The 23,074-nt window shown below is 42.8% G+C and overlaps 1 protein-coding gene across 1 annotated transcript in view; it reads right to left on the bottom strand.

The window, feature by feature from the left end:
- Nucleotides 1-512: 512 nt before the first annotated feature.
- LOC126359149 (ubiquitin domain-containing protein 1) overlaps nt 513-23,074 on the bottom strand; it is a 59,674-nt gene continuing 37,112 nt past the window's right edge. Inside the window, exon 5 of the mRNA XM_050007607.1 lies at nt 513-2,779. Coding sequence (XP_049863564.1) covers nt 2,627-2,779 — 153 coding nt within the window. The 3' untranslated portion in view covers nt 513-2,626. The remainder of the gene's footprint in view (nt 2,780-23,074) is intronic.

Below are 23,074 nucleotides of genomic sequence, written 5' to 3' on the forward strand. Positions count from 1 at the left end.
TTATATTCACAAGGAGACAGATTATCCAGTACTTACCTTGAGGAGGAACGATTCCCTTTATAGACAACTGCCACATACACAGATAATAAATGGCAGTACATCTATCTTTCAGATTCATAGGTTACTTCTTTTTCTTGAGAGACAGGGAGAGGAAACAGTTGCATGAGATTGGAGAGGGGGAGGAGGCAGGGCATGGGCAGGGCACTCAAAGCATATTAAGTGGGGCCCTGCTTTATTTAAGGAGAAAATGAGGCATTTCCTCCTCAGACAAAGTGGGTGCCACTTAACTTAGTTCTGAGCAAAAGGTGCATCAGCCACTCATAAGGTTTTCCTTTCAGTGAAAGCTCAAATTAAAGATTTATGATGTACCAAAATGAAATAAATAAAAGAAAATATGTTCATAGTACAAGTGTCCAAAGTCAACAAAGTATATTACAAAAATGTAATGAAGCTACTAAATTAATTTTTGCACCATTTTTCCAATATTCTTCAAAAAGATTAAAAAAAAAGAGTTCTACATTTAATAGTTTATTGAAGCGCTAATAAATGACAGGAAAATGAGTAACAAAATATATCAATGCTCCACAATCTTTGCTAAATAAATACTATTAAATTACATAGCTTTATAAATGATACAGAAAACATTTTGTACTGAGGTATTAAAATTAAACAAACCCAATATTTCTGAATGCCGCAAGAAAGTACTTACAATCATTGAGAATCTTGACTCCCCTCCCCTTTCCCCAGTCTTTCCACTCATTCACGTATGTGTCGAGGAAAAGATCAATAGAGAAGATACCACAATAATAATATAATGAATGTTACATTTGTGAAGATCATTTTACCACTTACACAAATAACAGAGCACAAGAGAACAATATAGCCATAAACTAAGAATCTAATAAATTAAAAATAATAATGGTGTAGCAAATATTCACAACAAACAGTATAAGGAAAATGTTCCCTCTCAGTCTCAGCAGTAGTACCACTTTCTACATGACAGTTATCCACTATTTGTGCATGTCATAAATAAGATTTTCAGTAGTGAGGGCATTCAGTAAATAATTTATTTACGAAATTTATGTTACATGCCACAGTTACAAAGATAAAATTACCTGAGAAACTGCAATGTACAGAAGTGATACTCAAAATGTAAGTACATCATTAAAAATAAAAGATCTTTTAACTTGGCCAGCCCTTATTGTAACTCATTATTTTGTGAAATTGCCATCCTCCTCATAACAAACACAGCAAGCTGGGAAAGGATAATGCCACTAATTACATTATAAATGGCATTGTGGGTGGTTATTCCTTAGTGGTTTCTCAAAAGTTTTGAAAGTGACAAACTAGGAAGAACTTCTGTTTCTCCTGTGACAAGCAAGTCAAACTCAACTGTGTATTATTAGTCACTTCTAACAAATGCACATCACTGCACTTTTGAAAACCACACACAAATCAAAAAATATAAGTAAATAATGTTTTCCCATCAACAGTTTTTCCTTCCATATTTTGTCACTCTAGTTATGATGAGAGGAATGTAATTTTCTTCCAAAAATTAAAAACTGAAATCTTGTCAGAAACAGGTTTTGAACCTGACACCTAAATTTCAATGCAGCCATACTAAGGAGAGCATCTGTTTCAGTCTAGTTTTAAACATAAACAGACACAGCTCTATTTACATTTATTTCTTAGGCACAAAAACTGTGTAATATTGATTGGAATGCTTGTTTGGCACTGATCTGAACACAGACTTCTTTGCTCTTGCATAAATCAAAACCTTGCTTCTGCATAAATAAAAAGCAATGACTGAACTAGTTTTATGCTATTATATATGACCAATCATGAAATCATCACAGAAAACTACAGAACCCTCTGTAATATTTTCAAACATGTCTAATGAGACACGTATTATGATGAGAGGCTTCTGACACAAATAATACCTATGAAATGCTAATTTATAATCAGCAATTGTGAAACGACAAATCCCTGCACCATGTAAAACAGGAAAAAATATTAACACTGTAACAAAAATAAAGTCTCAGAATAATCAGCTCCAAAAGCAATGAAGCGATAAAACTATTCATATTCACTGTCAGTAGTTTATGAAAGCAACACTAAGAAATATTAAGACTAGAACAATTACTACTGCTGGAAACAGTGCTTGTTGGAAAAGCAAGTTTTGCTGCCTGATACAGTGAATCTGTTAATTACACTCTGTCTGCAGAATAAAATTTGAAACTACAAACTTAGCAAAGAGTAAATGGAGTTTCATTGTGAAATAAAGGACTCACAATGTTCCTCTGTGCATGGTATTTTGTGAGTATCCATTATCACAGTATTTTCTGCCTCTTTAGTATACCATTAAAATAAGGCCGATAAAAACTGAGACTTCTGTGCAAGAAGAATGCAATATAATTGCAGTTTTTAGAAAATTCACAACATTACACAACTTACAGATGTGATTAGTAAACAATATACACCCGTTTTCATATTAGACACACCTTTATACCTCATACACACATGTACATATCTATTAGGAAATAACAGTCATTGTTCTTTTATGCCAACCATTATAACAAATCTAAACTCCTTTTTAAAAATGAAAAGGTCACTTTGAAGATACAGTTCAAGTCTCTGCAGCAGATGTCTGGTCATTATTGACAATTACTTGCACAACATATCCAGGTAAAACTTTCGTCTCTTCAATGCGAAGCTTGTCACCAAGGAGTTTCCCACCAAAAAACCATCGCTGACGAGAAGGTTCGAGACCTTCCTGCAACTAAAAATTAATAACAATAAGAAAAATTGTACATATGCATATGTATGCTCACCCGCCCTCCCCTGGACAATTTTTCTAAATGGGTAACATTTTCTGATAACAGAGGAACTGCTTTGCATCAGAAATATAGAACAACATGTACGGCAAAAAGTGTTGAAGTGTAAGTTCCAGGAGTATTCCAATAGATATAGAAAGGCGGAAATGTTGGCTGGAGTAGAACATATATTTAAGTAATTTGATACCCTGATGAATAACTTCCACTGCCATCAGGTTACATTGGTAAATTGACTTTTTCGGCAAATAAATGAGAATATTTGTATCTCCTGGTGGTCTCTTACTCCACGAAACAACCTTAAGGTATAAAATGAACTGAACTTTAAAAGGTCAACTATTTTTACACCAAAATTATGAAATCATTGTCTACTTAGAGGTCATGCCACTTTTTAGCTGTTCTCAGTTTGCAGCCAAAACTGCAGCTTATAGGGTTTCTACAGTTTTAACAATTCCAGTCACGAGAGGTCAAGAGAATTGTATACTACATACCCGCATTAACACTTAAAACAACAACAACAGAGACAATAAGTGAATACAGTTACTAAACAATTCCTCAATACTAAAAAAATGACCTTTTCTGTTCATTCCAATTCAGTTGTGATGGATTTTTTCTCCAAACTATATGCAAAATCTAAAAATTTGTCTTCCCCCCACACTCACCAGTTAATGAAAAAACTTTTCAGAATACACAAATACTCACATCTTTATTAAATAAAATATGCAAAGTCCTGCACGAGGGAGGGGAGAGGGTAATTTATGGAATGTTCAACACAAATTAGAACACTAGAATGTTACTGAGCAATCTTTGTAACAATTCTCAGTTTCACCTCATTTTCAGTTTCTATAGGCGGAAAAGTTAAAATGCAACGTAACTCCACATCTAATTATTTTGAAACACATGAATTCCTTTTCCAGTTTTGACTACTCAACCTGTGCATCAATGAGTGATCTCAGGCAGCAAAAAAAAAAAATGGTAGGTAGCTACTGCACGTGCGTTAGACCATACAAAAATATTCAGTTGTTTGGAATAAAACGTATGACTTATAATAACAACAATTTTCAATGAAAACAGCGGAATGCATTTGCATATTTTTTTCTGTTTTATGAGAAATTATGCATTCTTGAAGTGTCATTTTATGATGATTTTGAACAACCAACAACATCAAGTTCAAAGACCATATTTATCACAGACATTGCAATTTGCAACTGCTTTCAAGGGGCCACATGAAATTACTAACATACAATAAAATTTCTATCCAAGCAATCATTTAATTCCTTTCCTTTGTTGAAAATACGAATCTATAATGTACGAGGTCAGTTAAAAAAATTGTGAAACATTCATAACTTCACGTCAATGATGTGTTGGAGCAAAATGCGGTTGACATCCCTGCACACTTCTGTCTTTAATGTGTAACTGTTGCAAGTTTGTACTTGTTATTAGTTATTGCTCAGTGCTGTATTGAATAGAACATTTTGTGAAACAGTTAGTGAATTTCGAGAGAGCAACATGTCTGCATTAAGTTTTGCGTGAAACCCAAGAAAACCTTTACAGAGACACACCAAATGATGCAGGAAGTCTTGCTCAGGATGCCCTTTGATGTCTACCGTCAGGAACATCAACAAGATTGAGCATGTCAATCAAAGACTAACTGCCTGAGAGATTGCAGAAGAATGAAACATTTCAGCTGGATTTTGTCATGAAATCTCGACACAGACTCTTGGAACACATCGTGTTGCTGCCTAGTTCACCCCACAGTTCATAAGTCAAGACCAGAAAAACCTTTGCCTCCCAATCCGTGAAAAGTTTTTGGTTTGCACAAATGAGAACAATATGCTTCTTAAGAAAATCTTAACTGGTGATGAGACGTGGATCTACAGTTATGATGTGGAGATACTAAAAGGACAATGATTTTATAGATAGATGAGATAAAAGAAAATTCACAGATGGAAATGGCAATGGGAGCGGTGTGTCATTTGTGGAGGAGAGTATTTCAAAGGAGGCCACGCACAACAAGTAAAAGGCTGGTGCAGAGAAATTTTTTGGACAAAGTTACGGAATTTTTTGAACGGACCTCACATTTACTCATATTTGTTACAATGTACATGGTACTGTATAAGCTGTTCTTTCTTCATGTAATCTGCTCCTAACTCTACAAATCTGATTGTTGTAGCTCATCTTCACTGTTCTGGTGTCCAGCACCTACTGAACGACTGCTAGGGCAGAATGGTCATTACAAAGTTTGACACACAGTAAGAGGTCCCATAAAGAACCCACTATAATCCTTCAAATATCTTAACTTTTAAAACTGCATGGAAGCTTCAAAACATATTTATTTTCTTAAATACAAACGGGTACAACTGGTTTAAATGATGTTGAAAATTGAATAACAGTTGTACAGTATTTTGATGAACTTAACAACGTACCTCCCTTTCATAATCAATTCACTGTTGTCTCCCTCCCTTGTGAGGAATGGTTTCTCTGCACTGAATTATAAAATAGTGACAGTATTCGGAAGATACTAAGTACAGCAGTTTGTGAATGCAGTCTGTTGTCACCCTTAATCTGAAGGTGCAAGGACTTCGACAACAAATTTAATATAAATATTTCAAACTTTATCAGGAGTATATCTGAGTAAGTGATCCAAATGCATCTCCTTTCATTTTATTAATCACCCAATAGTGCAATTCATAATGGAAGAACTACTCCACAGTATTCAGTAGCTGTAAAGAAACATCTAAAGTAACAGAGACTACTGCATAATATGTACAAAACAAAGCATAGTGCTGTAGATAGAGAGATGCTGAATGAAACACTTTAGGTAGTCCAACAGAGCAATGAATGCAGCCTTCAATGACTAACATAGCACAAATTTGTCAAATGATCTTTCACAAAACCCACTGAAATTCTGGTCATATGTAAAGGCCGTAAGTGGCGCCAAAGTTAAGTGTTGAGTCACTCATGGACAGCACTGGAATTGAAGTTGAGAATGGCACAGCAAAGGCACAAATGCTTAACCCCTTAATACCTGAATAAATTTCTAGATGAAAGATAAAAATAAAATATTGTGGCACTTTAGAGGCAGCCCAAAACACTCTGGAGAATGCATACATGTCCAAAGCATTGGCAGCTTCATGTAGAATAGGTATCTTCTGGCAGTCAGAAACAGTTAGCCTTCCAATTATTAGCACAGCATTGGTATGAGACAAATTCCCGACACTCAGCATTAAGGGGTTAACTCAGTTTTCAAATGCAGTCAGTCTACAAAGGAGACTGCTTACAAATCACTCGTGTGATACATCCTAGGATATCGCTAAAGTGTGTGGCACACATACTTAATAGGACTAGCATGGGATGCTGAACTTATATAGAGAAAGGCAGCACCAATGGTTACAGATTGTCTGACCCATAGAAGAGTGTCAATGAGAAGTTGAAAGAACTGAGCTAGCAGACTCTTGAAGACAGACAAACTATTCAAAGAAAGTCTACTGACAAAGTTTCAAGAACCGATTTTAAATGATGACTCTGCAAATACACTACCACCAACTGCATATTGCTCCCATAGAGACAGTGAGAATAAGATTAGATTAATTTCAGTAGACACAATCATTTTTCCCAAGCTCCAAATATAAATGGAATGGGATAAAGCTCTAATAACTGGTACAGTGGGATGTACCCTCTACCATGCACATCACAGCTGTTTACACAGTTTAGTTGTAAATGTAGAAAGAGTGACTATATAGTTTCATAATGTTGTAGGACGCATTCCAAACTACACTTCTACCTTATGAGATAGTTTAACACTGCTGCTGAAAGGACAAGTGAATGCCAAAGATTTGGTGTTCTATGGGCTAGCTCATCTAGAGATTCAGTAGAACAGCAAAGAAAATTATGCAGGAAGCACCGAGTGGACTATGAAAAGTGGACTGAAGCATGAACTGATTGATTTATTAATTGAGAGGGGTAATGGGACCAAATGGCGAGGTCATCAGTTCCACGATTTCAAGAGAGAAGAGAGAGGGTACACTACAAGAGGACAGATTCAGTCAGAGGAGTTAAATTATAAAATGAAAAATTAAAACACACACAGTAGAGGGCATAGAAGGGTGGACCAAGTCTAAAAAAAGAGCAGCCTTTCTAGGGGGGAGTGGTCATGGGGTCCCAGACCGAGAGAACATGAAGAGTGGCCTCCACCACATCCACCCTGCCCCTGCTCCAAGAGTAAAGCAAAACCTTATATCAGGAAATAAAAACCACTTTGATGGAGGAAACTGAGGACCAGTTCAACCATCTGTGAATTGTCTGCTAGTATTAAAATTAAGGAATCTGGAAGACTATACTCAGTACGAAGGGCCAAAAGAAGGGTACATTCCACTAAAATACAGGATACCATCGGTCTGGCTCCACAACCATATTGTCGGTATGACAAATGAATAGACAGCCAAATACAGTGAGCGGGCTCCTTTCAAGAGGGGCAGGAGGATGAGCGCCAAATTGAAGCTTATGAACAAGATCAGTAGCACACCAGATATCATTCCACTTTTGGGCAAAGAGAGATATGACGTAGAGCCGCAAATCCACAGCTAGAATCATGAAAGGGGATAGGGGTTACGTATCGGCTTCTCTAGCCAGTCAAGTCAGTTCATTCCCTAGGATACCCACATGACTTGGGACTCAAAGAAAGGCAACTGAGCAGATGGCACGGCCACGGGCAGAGAGAAGGACATGGATAGCAGAAACCAAAAGGTGATGAGAGTAGCATTGGGTTATTGCCTGTAGGCTGCTCATTGAGTCAGTACATATTAAAATATGGTGGAAGGAGACCTGAGTAACAAAATAGAAGGCCCTGTTAATCGCTAGCAGCTCTGCTGTGAATGCACTACATGATCCCGGCAATAAATGCTGTTCTAAGCCAGTAGGAGATGTGAAAGCATATCCCACTTTATCTTCCATCTTAGAACCACCAATGTAGAAGATAGCACCTGGAAGGGTCGGCTGCAGAGAATCGTTTGAAAAGGTGGGAAATCGACCTGAGAAACCCCCATAAAGATGTAAAAGAAGAACTGGCACCTGGTGGAGACCTACCATACACAGTCTGGAGAACCCTAAACCATATAAGGGTAGAAGTGCCAAAGTGCAAGACAAACCTGCAGCAATGGGGTTTCCTAAAAGAGAATGAGAACACTCTCTCTCTGTGTGGTTCTGTCCAGGATCCTCAACACCTGCTTATTTGTCCATATTTAGACCAGCCCTGCACAATGAATGACTTGTGGGAGGCAAATGACAAGGCCATATTTGCTGCTGATTTTTGGGAGTCTGAAGTCTAGTTCCGGACACGGAAAGTAAGTAAGTAAGTAAGTAAGTAAGTAAGTAGCACCCTGGAACTCTGCAGGGATGGAACGTACAAGATGCTGGAAGATTACAGGGGAGAGACAGACCTTAGGATCCTGGAATAGGTTGGTCCTAATCCATGGTCTAGGCACCATTCAATGGGATGTACGAGAGGAATGCATTCCAATGGGTGGAGATGGAGATCCCAACAGACGGAAGTGAGACACATTGCAACTGGCAATCCCACTCATGGGCAGTGATCAGGAGGGAGACATCCGTTATTTGCAAAGAAGACAGGGTACACAGCATGGTCAGGAAATCTGCGAATGGCGGTTAGGCAAGAAACCAGGAGTTGGCTCCATCATATCTGTAGAGGAGGAATCGCCGCTTCTGCGAGACTTAACAGCACTCCTGCGAAAGGCACCAATAGCCAGATGCAGTGGTGAACAGGGTCAAGTATTTTAAGAGTGGAAGGAGCTGCTGAGCCATAAACTTGACTACTGTAATTTAGTCTGGAGAAGACCAGAGTACAGTAAAGATGGAGAAGAGTAGTGCAGTCTGCACCCCATAATGTGTGGCCCAGGAAGTTGAGGGCATTGAGAGTCTGCATGCATGTAGTCTTCAGGTGGCAAGATGGGGAATCACATCAGCTTTTTATCAAAAAGAAAGCCCAAGAAACAGACTGTGCTACAACATCTCAGAGCCGGTCACCTAAATAACTGGGTGTACTGTGGGACGACTACAAAAATGCATACTTCATGTTTTGGAGGAAGAAAACTGGAAGCCATGGGAGACAGCGCATGCAGCGGCCCGTTGGATGGCACCTTTAGCCAGTGCTCAGCAGACGCTACCAAGTGAGAGCTGCACCAGATGCAAAACTCATCAACATACAACACTGGGGTAACCAGAGGCCCAACAGAGGTTACAAGCCTATTGATGGCTATGACGAACAGTGTGACACCTGATACAGAACCCTGTGGAATAATGTTCTAATGAATTTGAGGGGAGCTGAGTGAAGTGCCAACTTGAACCCAGAAGAGACTATGGGATAAAAACTCGTGGTTAAAAATCAGAAGGGAGCAGCAGAAGCCCCATTCATCAAGAGTAACTATAATGTGATGGTGCCAAGCAGTGTCATATGCCTTCTGTAGGTCCAAGAAGACTGTGCCAAGGTGTCAGTGGTTAGAAAAAGACTGTTGGATTGCTGTTTCCAATCTGAGTAAATGTCAGTTGGAGATTGTCCTCTCTGGAAGCCACATTGATATGGGAACAAAAGGACCCGAGATTCGAATACCCAACATAATTGGAAGCTCAATATCCTCGCCAGCAGTTTATAAAGTATATTTGAAAGGCTAATTGGTGGTTTGTTGAGTTCTTCCCGGACTTAAGGTGCCATTGTGAGGGGAGGAACCCATGAGCCAAACACTGTTGAAGACCCTGAGTAGATGTTTCCTCTGTATAATATCCGAAGGTTGGATCATCTTGTTGTGGATGGGACTGGGGCATTATTGGCCTCAGCTTGGTGAGGGCTGAAACACAGGGAGTCTGTTCAACTAAGCGTTTCTGATGGAGAAAGGTAGCAGGATAGGAGGAGGACACCAATGCTGTAGCAAAGTGCGTCACGAGGTCTTATGCAAGGACCAACGGATCAGTACACAGAGCACCTTGGACGCTAAGCCCCTGGACAGCTGGCGGCCCAGAAGGCTATGGAGCTTGGACCAAACCTGTGATGAAGAGGCACACATCCCCATGGAAGAAACATAGTGGTCCCAGCATTCCTTTTTACTATGCTTAATACAGTAACGAGTCTTAGCACGGAGATGCTCAAAATCAAGGGGGTTGGTCAGTGAAGGGCATCATTTGAATTGCTGAAGCACTCGTCAACAATCCTGGACAGTGACTGCTATGTTCCTGGTCCACCACGGTACTGGTCGACAACAAGGGAACCTGTAAATAGGGGGACAGCAGTGCCAGCAGCATGAAGATAGTGCCAGCAGCATGACCACATGTAATTCGAGAGAGAGTTGTTCAAGTTGACAGCATAAGTATATAAAGGCCAATTGGAACTGTGGAATGCCCAATGTGGGGGCCTCTCTCCCTGGCGGCAATAGAGAAATGATACAATCACCGGAAAGTGACTGTCACGAAGATCTTCATGGGGTGACCAATGTGGAGAAGCCATGAAAGCAGGGGAGGAGACTGTGAGATCAATAGCAGTAAAGGTGCCACAAGGAGCACTGAAGTGGGTAAGTGAACTATCACTGAGGAGACACAAATCAAAGTCTATTATAATAGACCCCTACCTGTCAAAGTGGCGCTCCCTCACACAGGGGAGTGGTGTGCACTGAAGTCCCCCAAGAAGGAGATACAGGGACAGGAGTTGCTGTATTAAAGTAGACAGTTCAATATAAGGAAGTAACCTACCTGGAGGGTGGTAAACATTGCAAACGGTGATTGCTGGAGTCACTTGTGCTCTAACCACTATTGCTTCCAGGTTGGTATGAAGGGGGATCCAGTCACTACTGACATCGGCACAAACCAACGTGCAGATCTCACCAGATGCTATCCTGGGGCCACCATGGTTCCAACAGAACGCCCGATAACCAAAAAATGTTGGAGTGTAATCATCATGGAAGTGTGTTTCTTGAAGAGCATGACAAAATGCAGAGCAGAAGGAAACAAGTCACTGTATTTCTGGTAGGTGACGATAATATCTGTTGCCCTTCCACAGGATTATCGTTTGGTGAGAGTCCAAGTGAGAAACAGAGAAGCCGAAGGGGTGGGGGGGGGGGGGGGGGGTCATGTCACTCAGTCAGTGGTCATCACCAACGATAATGGGGTATATGGGCATGATTTGGAGTGAGGAGAAAGGGGCGAAGCCCCCCAAGAAACCTTGTCCTTTGACTTGGCTGATGCTGCTGCTTCTCTCGGAGGGAGGGAGGAAGTGTTTTCAGTAAGGAAATACAGGGAAGCGGGAATAGGTGACACCAATGTCAGGATCGGACAGAGAGCGAGTGGTGTAGAGGCCCTCGGAGTGTGGGTCTCTCGTCCAACCCAAGGGTGCAAGCTTCATACTTCATACAGAATGCCCGGGAGGGGTATGTTTCAAGAGGGAGATCCATCCCTAGCAGGCGTTAAAGAAGAGGATGTCTTCCCTGGCAGAGGAGGAGGAGGAGGAGGAGGAGGAGGAGGAGGAGGAGGAGGGGGAGGAGGAGGAGGAGTTCCTGGAGGGCAAGGGATGAGAGTCACTGAGGGTGAGGAAAAGGGGAGGGAAGGGAGGCAGGATGGGGGTAACGGGGAGGGGTGAGGAGGGGAAGACAACTGAGGCAATGGTAGAGGAGATATTTACAGGATGCAGTCTGTCAAACTTCTTCCAGCCCTCAAAGTAGCTGAAACAGTAAATGATCTATACTTCCTGAATTCTTAGTCCTTCATGTACACTGGAAACTCAGGAGGGTGGGGAGAATGGAGACCAGAGCAGTTTACACAGTTAGGCAGTGGGGTCGAAGAGATCCCCACATAAAGAGGGTGGCCACAGTCACCACTGATGGCAGTGGCATCACATCGCGAGAACATGTGGCCGAACTTGAGGCAACGGAAGCAATGCATAGAAGATGGAATGCACGGATTCAAATCGCATCCGTACTCCATTATCTTGACCTACTTGGGCAGGGTATCCCCTCCAAATGTCAGGATGAAAGTACCAGTGTCTACACAATGGTCCTTACGAGCCTTTCTAGACATGCTGTATGAAATGAATGCCACGTTGTTCCAGATTAGCCCTAAGTTCATCATGGGTCTGGAGGAGAAGGTCCTTATGGAAAATTACACCTTTTGTCATACTGAGTGACTTGTGAGGAACGATAGTCACGGGGATGTCTCCTAAATGGTCGCAGCACAGAGGGAGGCCAACTGAGTTGCAGAAGTTATCTTTGTAAGGATAGGGCCACATTTCATCTTGCTTAACGACTCATTCAACTTCAAGGAACTTGTTGGCTGAGGCAAATGTCTCCCTGTCAGTCCTCCTACAGACCAGGAACCGTGGAAAGGGTTCTGCCACAAGTTGGTGGGCCTGGCACTCCTCCCAGGGAGTAGCCAAGGAGGTTAAGGCTGGGAAGTAGAAACAGGAACTGAGATAGGAACCATGTTGAGGAAGAGACACTGCTGTAGAAGAGTAGCCGGAGTGTTTAACACGTTTCATGTGCCAAATGTCTGCCCTCGTACCACCCACTCCAAACAGGGGAGGAGGGGGATGGGGGGAGGAGGGGGATGGGGGAGAGGAACCAATGCCAGATATGCTAGGGAGAGAGTTCTTACACACCTCGCTTACACTATAGAGTTCAAATTTTAGAGATAGAGGTCAAATCCATGAGCGGGACCGAAAAAGAAAAGAAGAAGAAAAAGCTACCAACCAAACCTGCAAGATGAAGCAAAGTCATGAGGACAGCCGGACTGACATGAAGAAGAACACCAAGAGAGGGAAAGGAAGAGAGAAAGGGAAAGGAACAAGGGCAGGGAAGGACAAGGTAAAGCAGCCCAGAGAAGAATAAAGGCAGCAATAGGAGGAGGAGGGGGGCAGGAGGGGGTGTGCACACCACAAACGTACCTACAAAAGAGCTGAGACACCCCCCCCCCCCCCAAATCAATCTCTCTCTCTCTCTCTCTCTCTCTCTCTCTCTCCGCACGACCACTACTTCCAGCCGCTGTGGCTGCACTGTGGACTGCAAATGTGCCAGTTGAAAGCAGCAGTCTGGTGAGGGGGCGAGAGAGAGCAGGCTATGGGTGGGGGTAGGTGTATTGTTCCTTGTGAGATCGTGTGCAGCAAAACAGCTGTCCCAAAGATCCTCCTGCCACCACCTAATCCAGTCCTAGTCACAAACGTCTCCTATCCCATTGAAGGCAGAGCTACCTGCGAAAGCAGCCATATGACCCAGAAACTAAGCTGCAACCAATGTTCTGCTTTCTATTTGGGCATGGCAACTAACAAGCTGTCTGTCCAAATGAATGGCCACCAACAAACTGTGGCCTAGTGAAAAGCTGGAGCTTCCAGTCGCTGAACATGCGGCCAAACACAATGAGCTTCACTTCAATGACTGCTTCACTGCCTGTACCATCTGGATTCATCCTACAAACAACAGCTTCTCTGTATTTCACAGGTGGGTAGTCTCTATCTGCAACATATCCTATTTTCCCATAACCCCACTGGCCTTAAGTCTTCTGATTGGTTTCATGTGGCCTACCACGAATACTTCTCCTGAGCCAAACTCTTCATCTCAGAGTAGCACTTGCAGCCTACATCCTCAATTATTTGCTGGATTTATTCCTATCTCTGTCTTCCTCTACAGTTTTTACCTTCTACAGCTTCCTCTAGTACCCCTTCTTCTTGTCAGTGTTATCCATACATTGCTTCCTCCATCTAGTTCTGTACAGAACCAACTCATTCCTTGCCTTATCAGTCCACCTGATTTTCAACATTTGTCTGTGGCACCGCACCTCAAATGCTTCAGTTAAGTTCCAGTTTTGCCACAGTCCATGTTTCACTGCCATACAATGCTGTGCTCCATACGAACTTCTCAGAAACTTCTTCCACAAATTAAGGCTTATGTTTGATACTAGTAGACTTCTCTTGGCCAGGAATGCCCTTTTTGCCTGTGCTAGTCTGATTTTTTATGTCCTCCTTGCTCTGTTTGTCGTGTGTTATTTCACTCTGCTAGTACCTCTCCTCCATCTACTCATCCCCTTGTCTGCTCCCACTTCGGCACTATGCAAGTCTTCTATTCTAGCAACTTATCCATTTGTATTTTCCCTTTTTCAACTTTTCTGCCCCCCCCCCCCCCCCAATCCCCCTAGACTTTCAATCACAAGCAGCACTACACCTGCACCTGTCCTTGTTCCCACCCCACCCCCACCCTGTTGTTGTTCCTCCCTTCTCTACCCCATGGTTCTTTCTTACCCTAACAGCTCACACCTGATTGCTGCTCCCATCATGTGCGGTTGCATCCATAGTCTGGCTACACCAGCTGAAAACAATGGTCATGAGTGTGTTTTTGTTTTGGAAGGAGAACTTTTGGCCAAAAGCTTAAATATACGACCATCTTTTCATTGTGGCTGTCTATGAGTCAACATCTCTAAGTGGTAAGTAGCAATCTCTCCATCCAAAACTTTCTTTTGTTTGATATAGCAGTGCCTGTGTTACAAAATCTGTGCATTGCCAGTTACTCTAACTATACAAACTACAGACAAACCTATCATTCATATTTTTGTCTCAGTGTCTGAGCCCAAGGAAAAACCCCAACAGTACATAGAGTGTAAATATATACAGGGGAATGAAGAGTTCCAATGTAAGGGAGCTAAATTAGAATTTGTGCTCTGGACTAATATTTTGCAAAATATGAAAAAAGGCAACATCTCCCATGTTGCAGTCAGACTTTAGCCACTCAATAATTCTGTAGGACTAATTACTCCAGGACGGGAGAGGGTACAGTGTGGGCACTAGCTGAAGCACAAGGACATAATTCAAATGCTTGCTAACACCCACAAGCTCCGCAACCTCAACCTGGACACTGGAGCAGTAACCGCAGTTTCAAGACATTTCAATAGTGTTGGGATTTCTTCCTGGTCCAGGCCCTGCAAGGTGGAGCAATGGTGGAACCGATGCCATCCTTGTCGCTGAGACTTTGGACACCTTTCAGTGCCCAACACTCGCTTACCAGGCCGGAACATAGCCACACTGCCTGCACCATTTCTTGCCACTGTGGGTACAAGACTGATGCCTCGCCACGCCCATGGATCCGGATGTCGAGGGTCAACGCTGGGCCACACCAGTAATGGAGTAATGAAGTGTTTATGGCCATGCCGACTGACTTACTGCAGGCATCTTCACCCCTGACATATTCACTTAACACTTCCCAACCCTTTGAACTGACAATGCCTAGTTGGGAGAGCAGTCGTGGTCCTGAACACTAGAAGAACATTTCTTCCATAAGGGTCACAGGATCCCTGATATGGGACTATCCAGCTTGCTGCACCACTACAACTAGCTATCAGGGACAGTACCTAACAGTGACCAATCAATGCTCTGTTCCTTGTCTTCTTGAAGCCATTCAATATAGTTTTGCATTGTTATACAGTGGACAAATATGAGCTTACTACCACTGGATCAATTTCTTGACTGGTTCTTGACTGCCTGGTGCACAAAATTCAACACATTGCTCTTATTGAGTCAAAACTGTCATCCATAGACTTAATTTCAAGAGGACCCCAAGTGACAGCTGTATGGCAATTACTGTTCACAATACATTTAAACTACCTGGTGGATATCCTCTGTGAGGCTATTTGCAGACAATGCTGTGCATACCGGAAAATTACAAAGCCTAAAAATTTCAGTACAATGAGATGCAGGATATCAACATTTCATACATGGATTAGCAGTTGAGCCCCAACATATTGAGCATAAATAACTGAAAATATGTATCACTGCTCTATTAAACTACTGGGAACAAATGACTGAAATAACAACAGTTTTAAATATTTACAAGTATACTTCTAGATAGTAAACATTTATATAAAGCAAGATGTAAGAAAGTAAATTCATCTGAAGATGATAAAAGAAATTTAATTGACCCACAAGATGAGTATCAAACCTTATGAAGTATATCTTCATAAAAATAGACAGAAACAAGCAAATAAGTTGCACATTTTGTCACAGGTTTGTTTAATAGTGTGAGAGATTCACAACACATACTTATTGCGAAATATAGTGAAATTTGAGTTATTACAGAAAATTATTGACAGTTGTTCATCCCAATAATCATTCACAAATTGAGTAGCAAAGAGGGGAAATGACAGTGTTATGAGGATATCAGCTATCATGCACTGTGGCTACCAAAGTATAGGTTCAGATTTAAAAAGTGTGAATGTAATGAATGAGACATCTGAACTGTTAACAACGTTCTACAATACTATTCAGAAGATCTAGTGCTTGTTACATCAGACAGTCCATATCGTCATTCAATCATTCCTGAACTATTGATGGGATATCATACTTCACAAACACTTTCTTGCAAACTACCTCCCATCTTCTATTTAAGTGAACCTAGACAACACATTTTTTATTTCCAGGTGAGCAACTGCCTATTTTTGAAGTGGCAGCTACTCTTAGTGATTCATTGTTACAGCTTTTCAATAAAGTTACCCACTGGGTAAATGAGGTTATTAAATATACATTCAGAGACTTAAGCCATCTGGGGATACATTTCAGAAAGCAAAAAGAAGAAAATAAATACAGGTCTCCATGTTTAATAATATGAAAAAGCAAACCAACTACAATTGCACAGACAATGGAAACGAAGCAGAAATGTACACTACAGATTTGCCTTGTTCAAACCGTTTATTTTCTTCAAGTTCATCCTATTTGCAAGAAACGCATTGCTCCTGAATACCCATCCCACAACATTGTTGTCAATCTCTCTGCCAAAACTCTGACCACTGCAGCAGTCTCAGTACTTTCCAAAAGCTTCGCTTCACCTTAGCCCAAAATCTACTTTCAACCATGCGGGCTTGTAAAGACTGCCCCCCCCCCCCCCCTCATTCTCTACAGTGGATAAACAGTCAACCAACAACAAAACCCCACACAGTACCTTGTTTGAAACAGTACCAACCTGCATCATCTGTGACTCTCCTCTCCTTCCACCCAGTCATGCCACAGTAATCATTCAAGAATTCCTCACTTCCAACCAGGCCTCACCTTTCTTTTCTAAATCACTCCCTAGTGAGTCCAACATTGCTCCTATGGAACATACAGCTATTCATAACCTAAAAACCAAGGCAGACCTTATCTGTCCTGCTGACGAAGGCATCACCACTATGGTCATGAATCTCAATGAAACCTGACATCTGAATCCATCTCCCTCCTCATACTGGCAACCCCATGCACTCCTAACCTTTTTCCTCCTGCACAAACCGAAACCCGGAGGACTTCCTACTAGGCATCATACTGTGGCTTATTACAATGGTTCCACAGAATGAAACTCTTCCCTTTGTTTACTAACACCTGCAAACTATTTTTCATATCTTTCTTCCTAGATTCAAGACACAGTTCACTTCCATCACCATCTTTCCACAGTTCCTATCCCATTACCACCAGAATAGTTGTGGGCCACTGTGGATGTAACATTCTTATTTACTAACAATCCCCATGGCTTTGAGGCCATGAAACACTACCTTTCCCACCATCCTCCCGATACCAAACCCACCAACTCTTTCTTAATCCTCCTCACCAACTACATCCTGACACTATAATTTCACTTTTGAAGGCCAAATCTTCAAGCAAACCCATGTACTGCCAAGGGTACAGGCATGACATTTATTGGCCATTTGAAGGAATACATCATATTCAGTCACACCTAAAACCACTAACCTAGTTCAGATTCACTGACGATGTTTTCATGATCTTGACTCACGGCAAAGACAACCTTTGATTTTTCATCTATACCTGTAACATTTACTTCCAAAGCCACTTCACCTTGTCCTTCTCAACTCATCTTCCTACATGTCAATCTCAACCTCTCAGATGGGCCCATAAATACGTTTCTTTATATCAAGTGCACCCACCACTACCAAACCAAGCCTTCTACTTCACCCGTTCAATGAGAATAGTCTTCCTAACAGCCTCACCAACAATGACAACACAGCTGCAGTGAAAAGCAAGAGTTGTCGAACTATACCAATAACCTAACCATTTCCTCTTCTGATGCTAGTAAACCTGTTAACAAGCCATGAACCAGCACTCCTCTGATCACCCACTATCACCCTGGTTTAGCCTCAACCAGGGCTTTGACTATCTCTCATAGTCACCTGAGATGAAGAATATCCCAACCAATATAATACCAAAATAGTATTCTGCCACCCACTGAACTCGTAAGACTATCCTTGACCAATTCTATTTACATTTGAACCTCTCACACCCTTGTGGATTATCAAGATTTCAAGGCCTGTCCCATACTCTCGCCCACTGCCTTCAACCACAGTCCAGCCACAGGCAGGGTCACATTTGAGAGGCAGTTTGTTTGCCTTTATTTGTGCTGAGGGGGGGGGGGGGGGGGGGGCTGTGTGTGTAAAATCATGTGAGGTCACAAGTGCCCATGCCATGTCAGAACCTTACAACATCTATAAGTAAAAGAAGTTCAATGCGACTACATGTTAAGCCCACTCAACGGAAGAAGAGAGAGCTAAGAACAAGGATGCCCCTTTGGAGAAATGTCCACAATATACACCATAGACAGTGGATGTCCCTAACAAAAAATTAAATGCCATTCACCATAATGCTGTTATGGGTAAAAAGTAAAACTTGATCGACTGACTGTGTGTCATTCACTAAAATGGTTGATGACTCAGATGGCAAATATACACTGAAACACAAACAGTTAAAAAAAAGATACTGCATCAAGAAATGGCAAACCATCAAAGATTGATGATAATGAGCACACAGTGGTTGGGGATCACCACTTAACAAATGGCAATGCCCAATACACAACCTACTTAAAATGATCTCCTCGCAATGAGAGGGCCGAGAGGAGGTCCGCCAAGCTGCTGGGAGAGATTTACTCACTGGAGCTCGTTCCCATGAAAAGAAGACCAGTGGTGGTGCTAAAATGAGACAGCCTGCTGAGAGGCAGTAACACAGAGATCATCCAACGAAACGGAAGAGCTAGTACACTGAGGTAGAAGGAATGCAGCCTTGGCAGCAGTCTCATTTCCTGCCAGATCGACGTGACCAGGAACCCGCATGAACATTACGACGACTCCCTCAACAGTAAGCAAGTGGAAGTTTTCTTGGATCTATTGCACTAAGGGATGGACTGTGTACAACACACACAGGCTCTGAAAAGCACTGGAGAGCTGGAACATATGACACAATTAAAAAGTTTGTGTTGCTGGATGTACTGGGGGGCCTAATAGTGGGCAAAGAGCTATGCTGTAGAAATTGAGCAGTGTTCTGCAAGCTGATACTAAAAATGGTCCGTGCCAATTACAAAGGCACACCCGACACCACAGTTGGGCTCAGAGCCATCACTGAACAAGAAGGTAGTATCACTAAATTGCTTGTAAAGGTCGAGAAACTTACAGTGATATATCGAATCAGGAGTAGCGACCTTGGGAAGCAAATGAAGTCCAAGATGAACATGGAAAGAGGGGGGGGGGAGACAGGATGGGTGGCCAAGCATGGGAGACAAATGGCATGTGTTCTGCCAAAGAGCACATCGCGCTGATATGACAGTGGTAGTTCGGCAGCTTTTGCATGTAGATTCTCAACTGGGCTAATGTAAAAGGCAATAGTGATCAAACTTATTCCACAATTGTGGATCATGTTAAGATGGCATAAAGTGGATGGACATGCAGACAAATAAACGAAGCACCCATAGTCTACTTTCAAACGGACAAGTGTGGAGGAGTGTGGCACATGAGAGGACCAAGGAAGTTTCCTATCAAAAATGAGTCCCAGGAATTTTGTAGTTTCAGTGACCGATAGAGCAGCAGGCCCCAGATGTGAAGATGTTGGAAGAAACCCACTGCACTGCCAAAATTAATACAGACGTTTTAGTCAGTGGAAAAGCCAAAGCCATAGTGGATGCTCCACAAGTAAAGACGACCAAGACATTGCTGAAGATGCCGCTCAAGGAGACAAGTTTGTGGAGAGCTGCAATACAATGCAAAAGAGAGCCAGAGATGCCTGGTGGGAGACAGGCCATAATAGAGTTAATGGATGTAGCAAACAGGATGAAGGACAGAGCCTTGAGGCAAGAAAACTGAACTCATATAAACCTTGAAAACTCGGTCTTTTAAAAATTCCTGAAGGAAATGAGGTAGGTGACCTCAGATGCCCCATGTTCATCAAGTACGGAGGATACAAGCCCTCAAGCAGGTGTTGTAGGCTTTCTCCAAATCAAAAAACATGGCCACAATCTGGTATTTCTGCAGAAAACGCCCATTACACGGGTTGACAAAGTGACGAGATGATGAATTGTGGAACAGTGTGCACGAAATCCAGATTGTGTAGTGGTCAGTAGATTGCGAGACTCAAGCTACTATAACACCCGGCCATGAATCAAACATTCCACTGACCACCTGACAGAAATGGGGCAGTAGCTAGAAGGAACATGTTTGTCTTTACCACACTTATTATGGGTATGGTAGTGACTCCATGCCAGCAGCATCTACTGAAATGGGACTATATGTAAGTTGTAGAAAATGCCTGCCGGCAAGAGAGTTGTTGCAACATCTGAATGTGAACATCATCTGGCCCTGGGGTGGAAGATTGGGATGAGGTGAGAACATAGTCAAGTCAAGCTCCCTCATGGTTAATGCTGTATTGTAGCATTTGCGATTCTGAGAGGGGAAAGATATCACCCGAGTCACCTCCACTCACTTCCAGGGTGAAATGCAGGGTGATAGTGGGTCAAGTTCCAAATTTCCACAAAATAGCAGCCTGAGGTGCTGGAGATAACAATAGGGTCCATAACGACATTGTTTGCGATGGTCAGGGTGGAAAAAAAATTGGTAAATGAACCTTGGTCCCAGAGAGCTGATGGAGGTTGCCACACAATGAAAGAGGGAGTGAAACTGTTAAAAGAAGTAGTACAGGAAATGCAGCTAGCTTTTTTGCTGTTCTGAAGAATGTGTCAACACTGCACACACAACAGTTTATAACTAATACAATTTGCCATTGTAGGACAATCATTAAACAAAAGCAGAGAGCATATCTTTGCATGCAAATCCTGTTGTCGCATGTCTCAGTCCACCAGGCGACCAGGTCATTGTGTGGTAAAGAAGAATTGCAAGATATGGAACATTCTGTGGTGGTAAGAATGACATTCATAAGGTACTCTACCCAATCATCACAACTGGGGAAATGTTGATCACCAGGGAGGAGTAAAGCCTCCACTCAGCCTTAGGAAGCTGCCAACTGGGTTTGCATGAAGGTGGTGTAGGAGTCAGTAAATGGACAGTGCACAGGAAATGCTCACTTGAGTACAATATGTGTCGGAGAGAGCAGACCACATGAGACGGCAGGTAAGCTGGGCAGTGCAGAATAAGAGATCTAAACAGGAACAGGTGTGTGTGGAGTCTGAAAGGAACATGGGCGTTCCTTTGTTAAGACAGATGAGGTTGAGTTGATTAAATAAGTCAGGCAAGAGGGAACCTCCCACACAGTTTCTCAAAGAACTCTAAAGGGGACGGTGGATGTTAAAAGTCACCTGGCAGCAAAAGGAGGTGGGGAAAGTGACCAACGAGCTGGAGTACGTCTGCCCTGGTGACAGTGAAACAGAAAAGGTGAAACGAGGAAGGAAAATGTGGAACACAACGGCTTGCAGCCAGGTGTTCAGTGAGACAGTTTGGCTGTGGACGTCATCCTGAATGAGCAGCATGACTCCCTCATGTGATGGAATACCGCCCTCCGGGAGGGAAGCCCGAAGCAGACCGGAAAGAAACGTGATAGGCCATATGGTTGCGAGGACACAGTTTCAATTCTTTGAAGCAGACAAGAACTGGACATGGCAACTCCAAGAGCAGTTATAATTCCTCCTTGTTGGCACTAATGCCACAAACGTTCCACTGGAGACAAGTCAAAACAGGGACTGTGGTGGAGGGGACAAACGGAAGGCTGTCACTGCGGTGGCTGCTGAGTGCCAGCCCTCGAAGACTCACTGCTACAGGGTGCAGGGGCTGGAGGATCTTGTTCCATGAAGTCCACGGAGGCATCGGCATTCTCCTGTCAGACTCCAGGGCTGAGAAATGGTAGACAGTGCACACCAGTGAAATACAGGTCGGCTAGGTGAGGGTATCACACAGACACTGCAGAAGAGGATGTCTGAGTCAGGGAAGGAGAAGATCGTTTGCCTTTGCTCAATTTCTTAGAGCCTTTACAATTGGCAGACAAAGACTCAGACATCTGTTGGCTGGAGGGACATAAAAACTCTTCGCGAGAGTGTTTCTTTTGTTCTTTCCAGCCTTTCAGTCATGTAGCAGGTAATTTCGCCATCGGGGGCGCAGATTTGGTGAGCTGTTGTACAGCTGTAGTAGGAGACGGGGATGTTACCACAAGACAGTACTGAACTGGAGGTCACAAGCCTGTGTGGTCAAGTCCTCATGGAGCACGGCATAGCAAGAATGGTACTGTAGTGCCAGATGGTAAAATGTAGGGCTTTTGACTTGCCAGCAACTTGCAAGTGACAAGGTACAGTACTTTTTCCTCCAGCTGGATCTCATAGAATGCCCGTTCATCGGGAAGCATGGGACACTCACTGGTTGGTTTGGTGCTTACGGGTGCTCAACATCAAGGTTACCAGCAGACACTCAAGGAACGAGGCAGTATGGTCACCATTACAATTGATACACCCACCCTAATCAGTGACATAATGTTCGATTTTCCCTTTGGTCGGACCGAGGAGTGAGTGTAAATACCATCTTGTGAAGAATTCAGCATATAATGAGCCTTGACACAAACAGTATAGTCAAGGAGGAGCAAAGCTGTAAGCAGTTGTTGGGCATGAAAATCACAATTGATCTCCAGTAAAGTCTGAATAATAAACTGATTAACTGTAGCAAAGGAATGAGCTTCTTCGGTATGGAGGGAGGAGGATCTTAGTGTTTAACATCCCGTCGACAACCAGGTCATTAGAGACGGAGTGCAAGCTCACGTGAGGGAAGGATGGGGAAGGAAATCGGCCCTGCCCTTTCAAAGGAACCATCCCGGCATTTGCCTGAAGCGATTTAGGGAAATCACGGAAAACCTAAATCAGGATGGCCGGAGACGGGATTGAACTGTCGTCCTCCCGAATGCGAGTCCAGTGTGCTAACCACTGCGCCATCTCACTCGGTTCCTTCGGTATGTGACACTATGAGAAACTGAG

The sequence above is a fragment of the Schistocerca gregaria genome, chromosome 1 (genome assembly GCF_023897955.1).
Source record: "Schistocerca gregaria isolate iqSchGreg1 chromosome 1, iqSchGreg1.2, whole genome shotgun sequence".
NCBI classification, from domain to species: domain Eukaryota; kingdom Metazoa; phylum Arthropoda; class Insecta; order Orthoptera; family Acrididae; genus Schistocerca; species Schistocerca gregaria.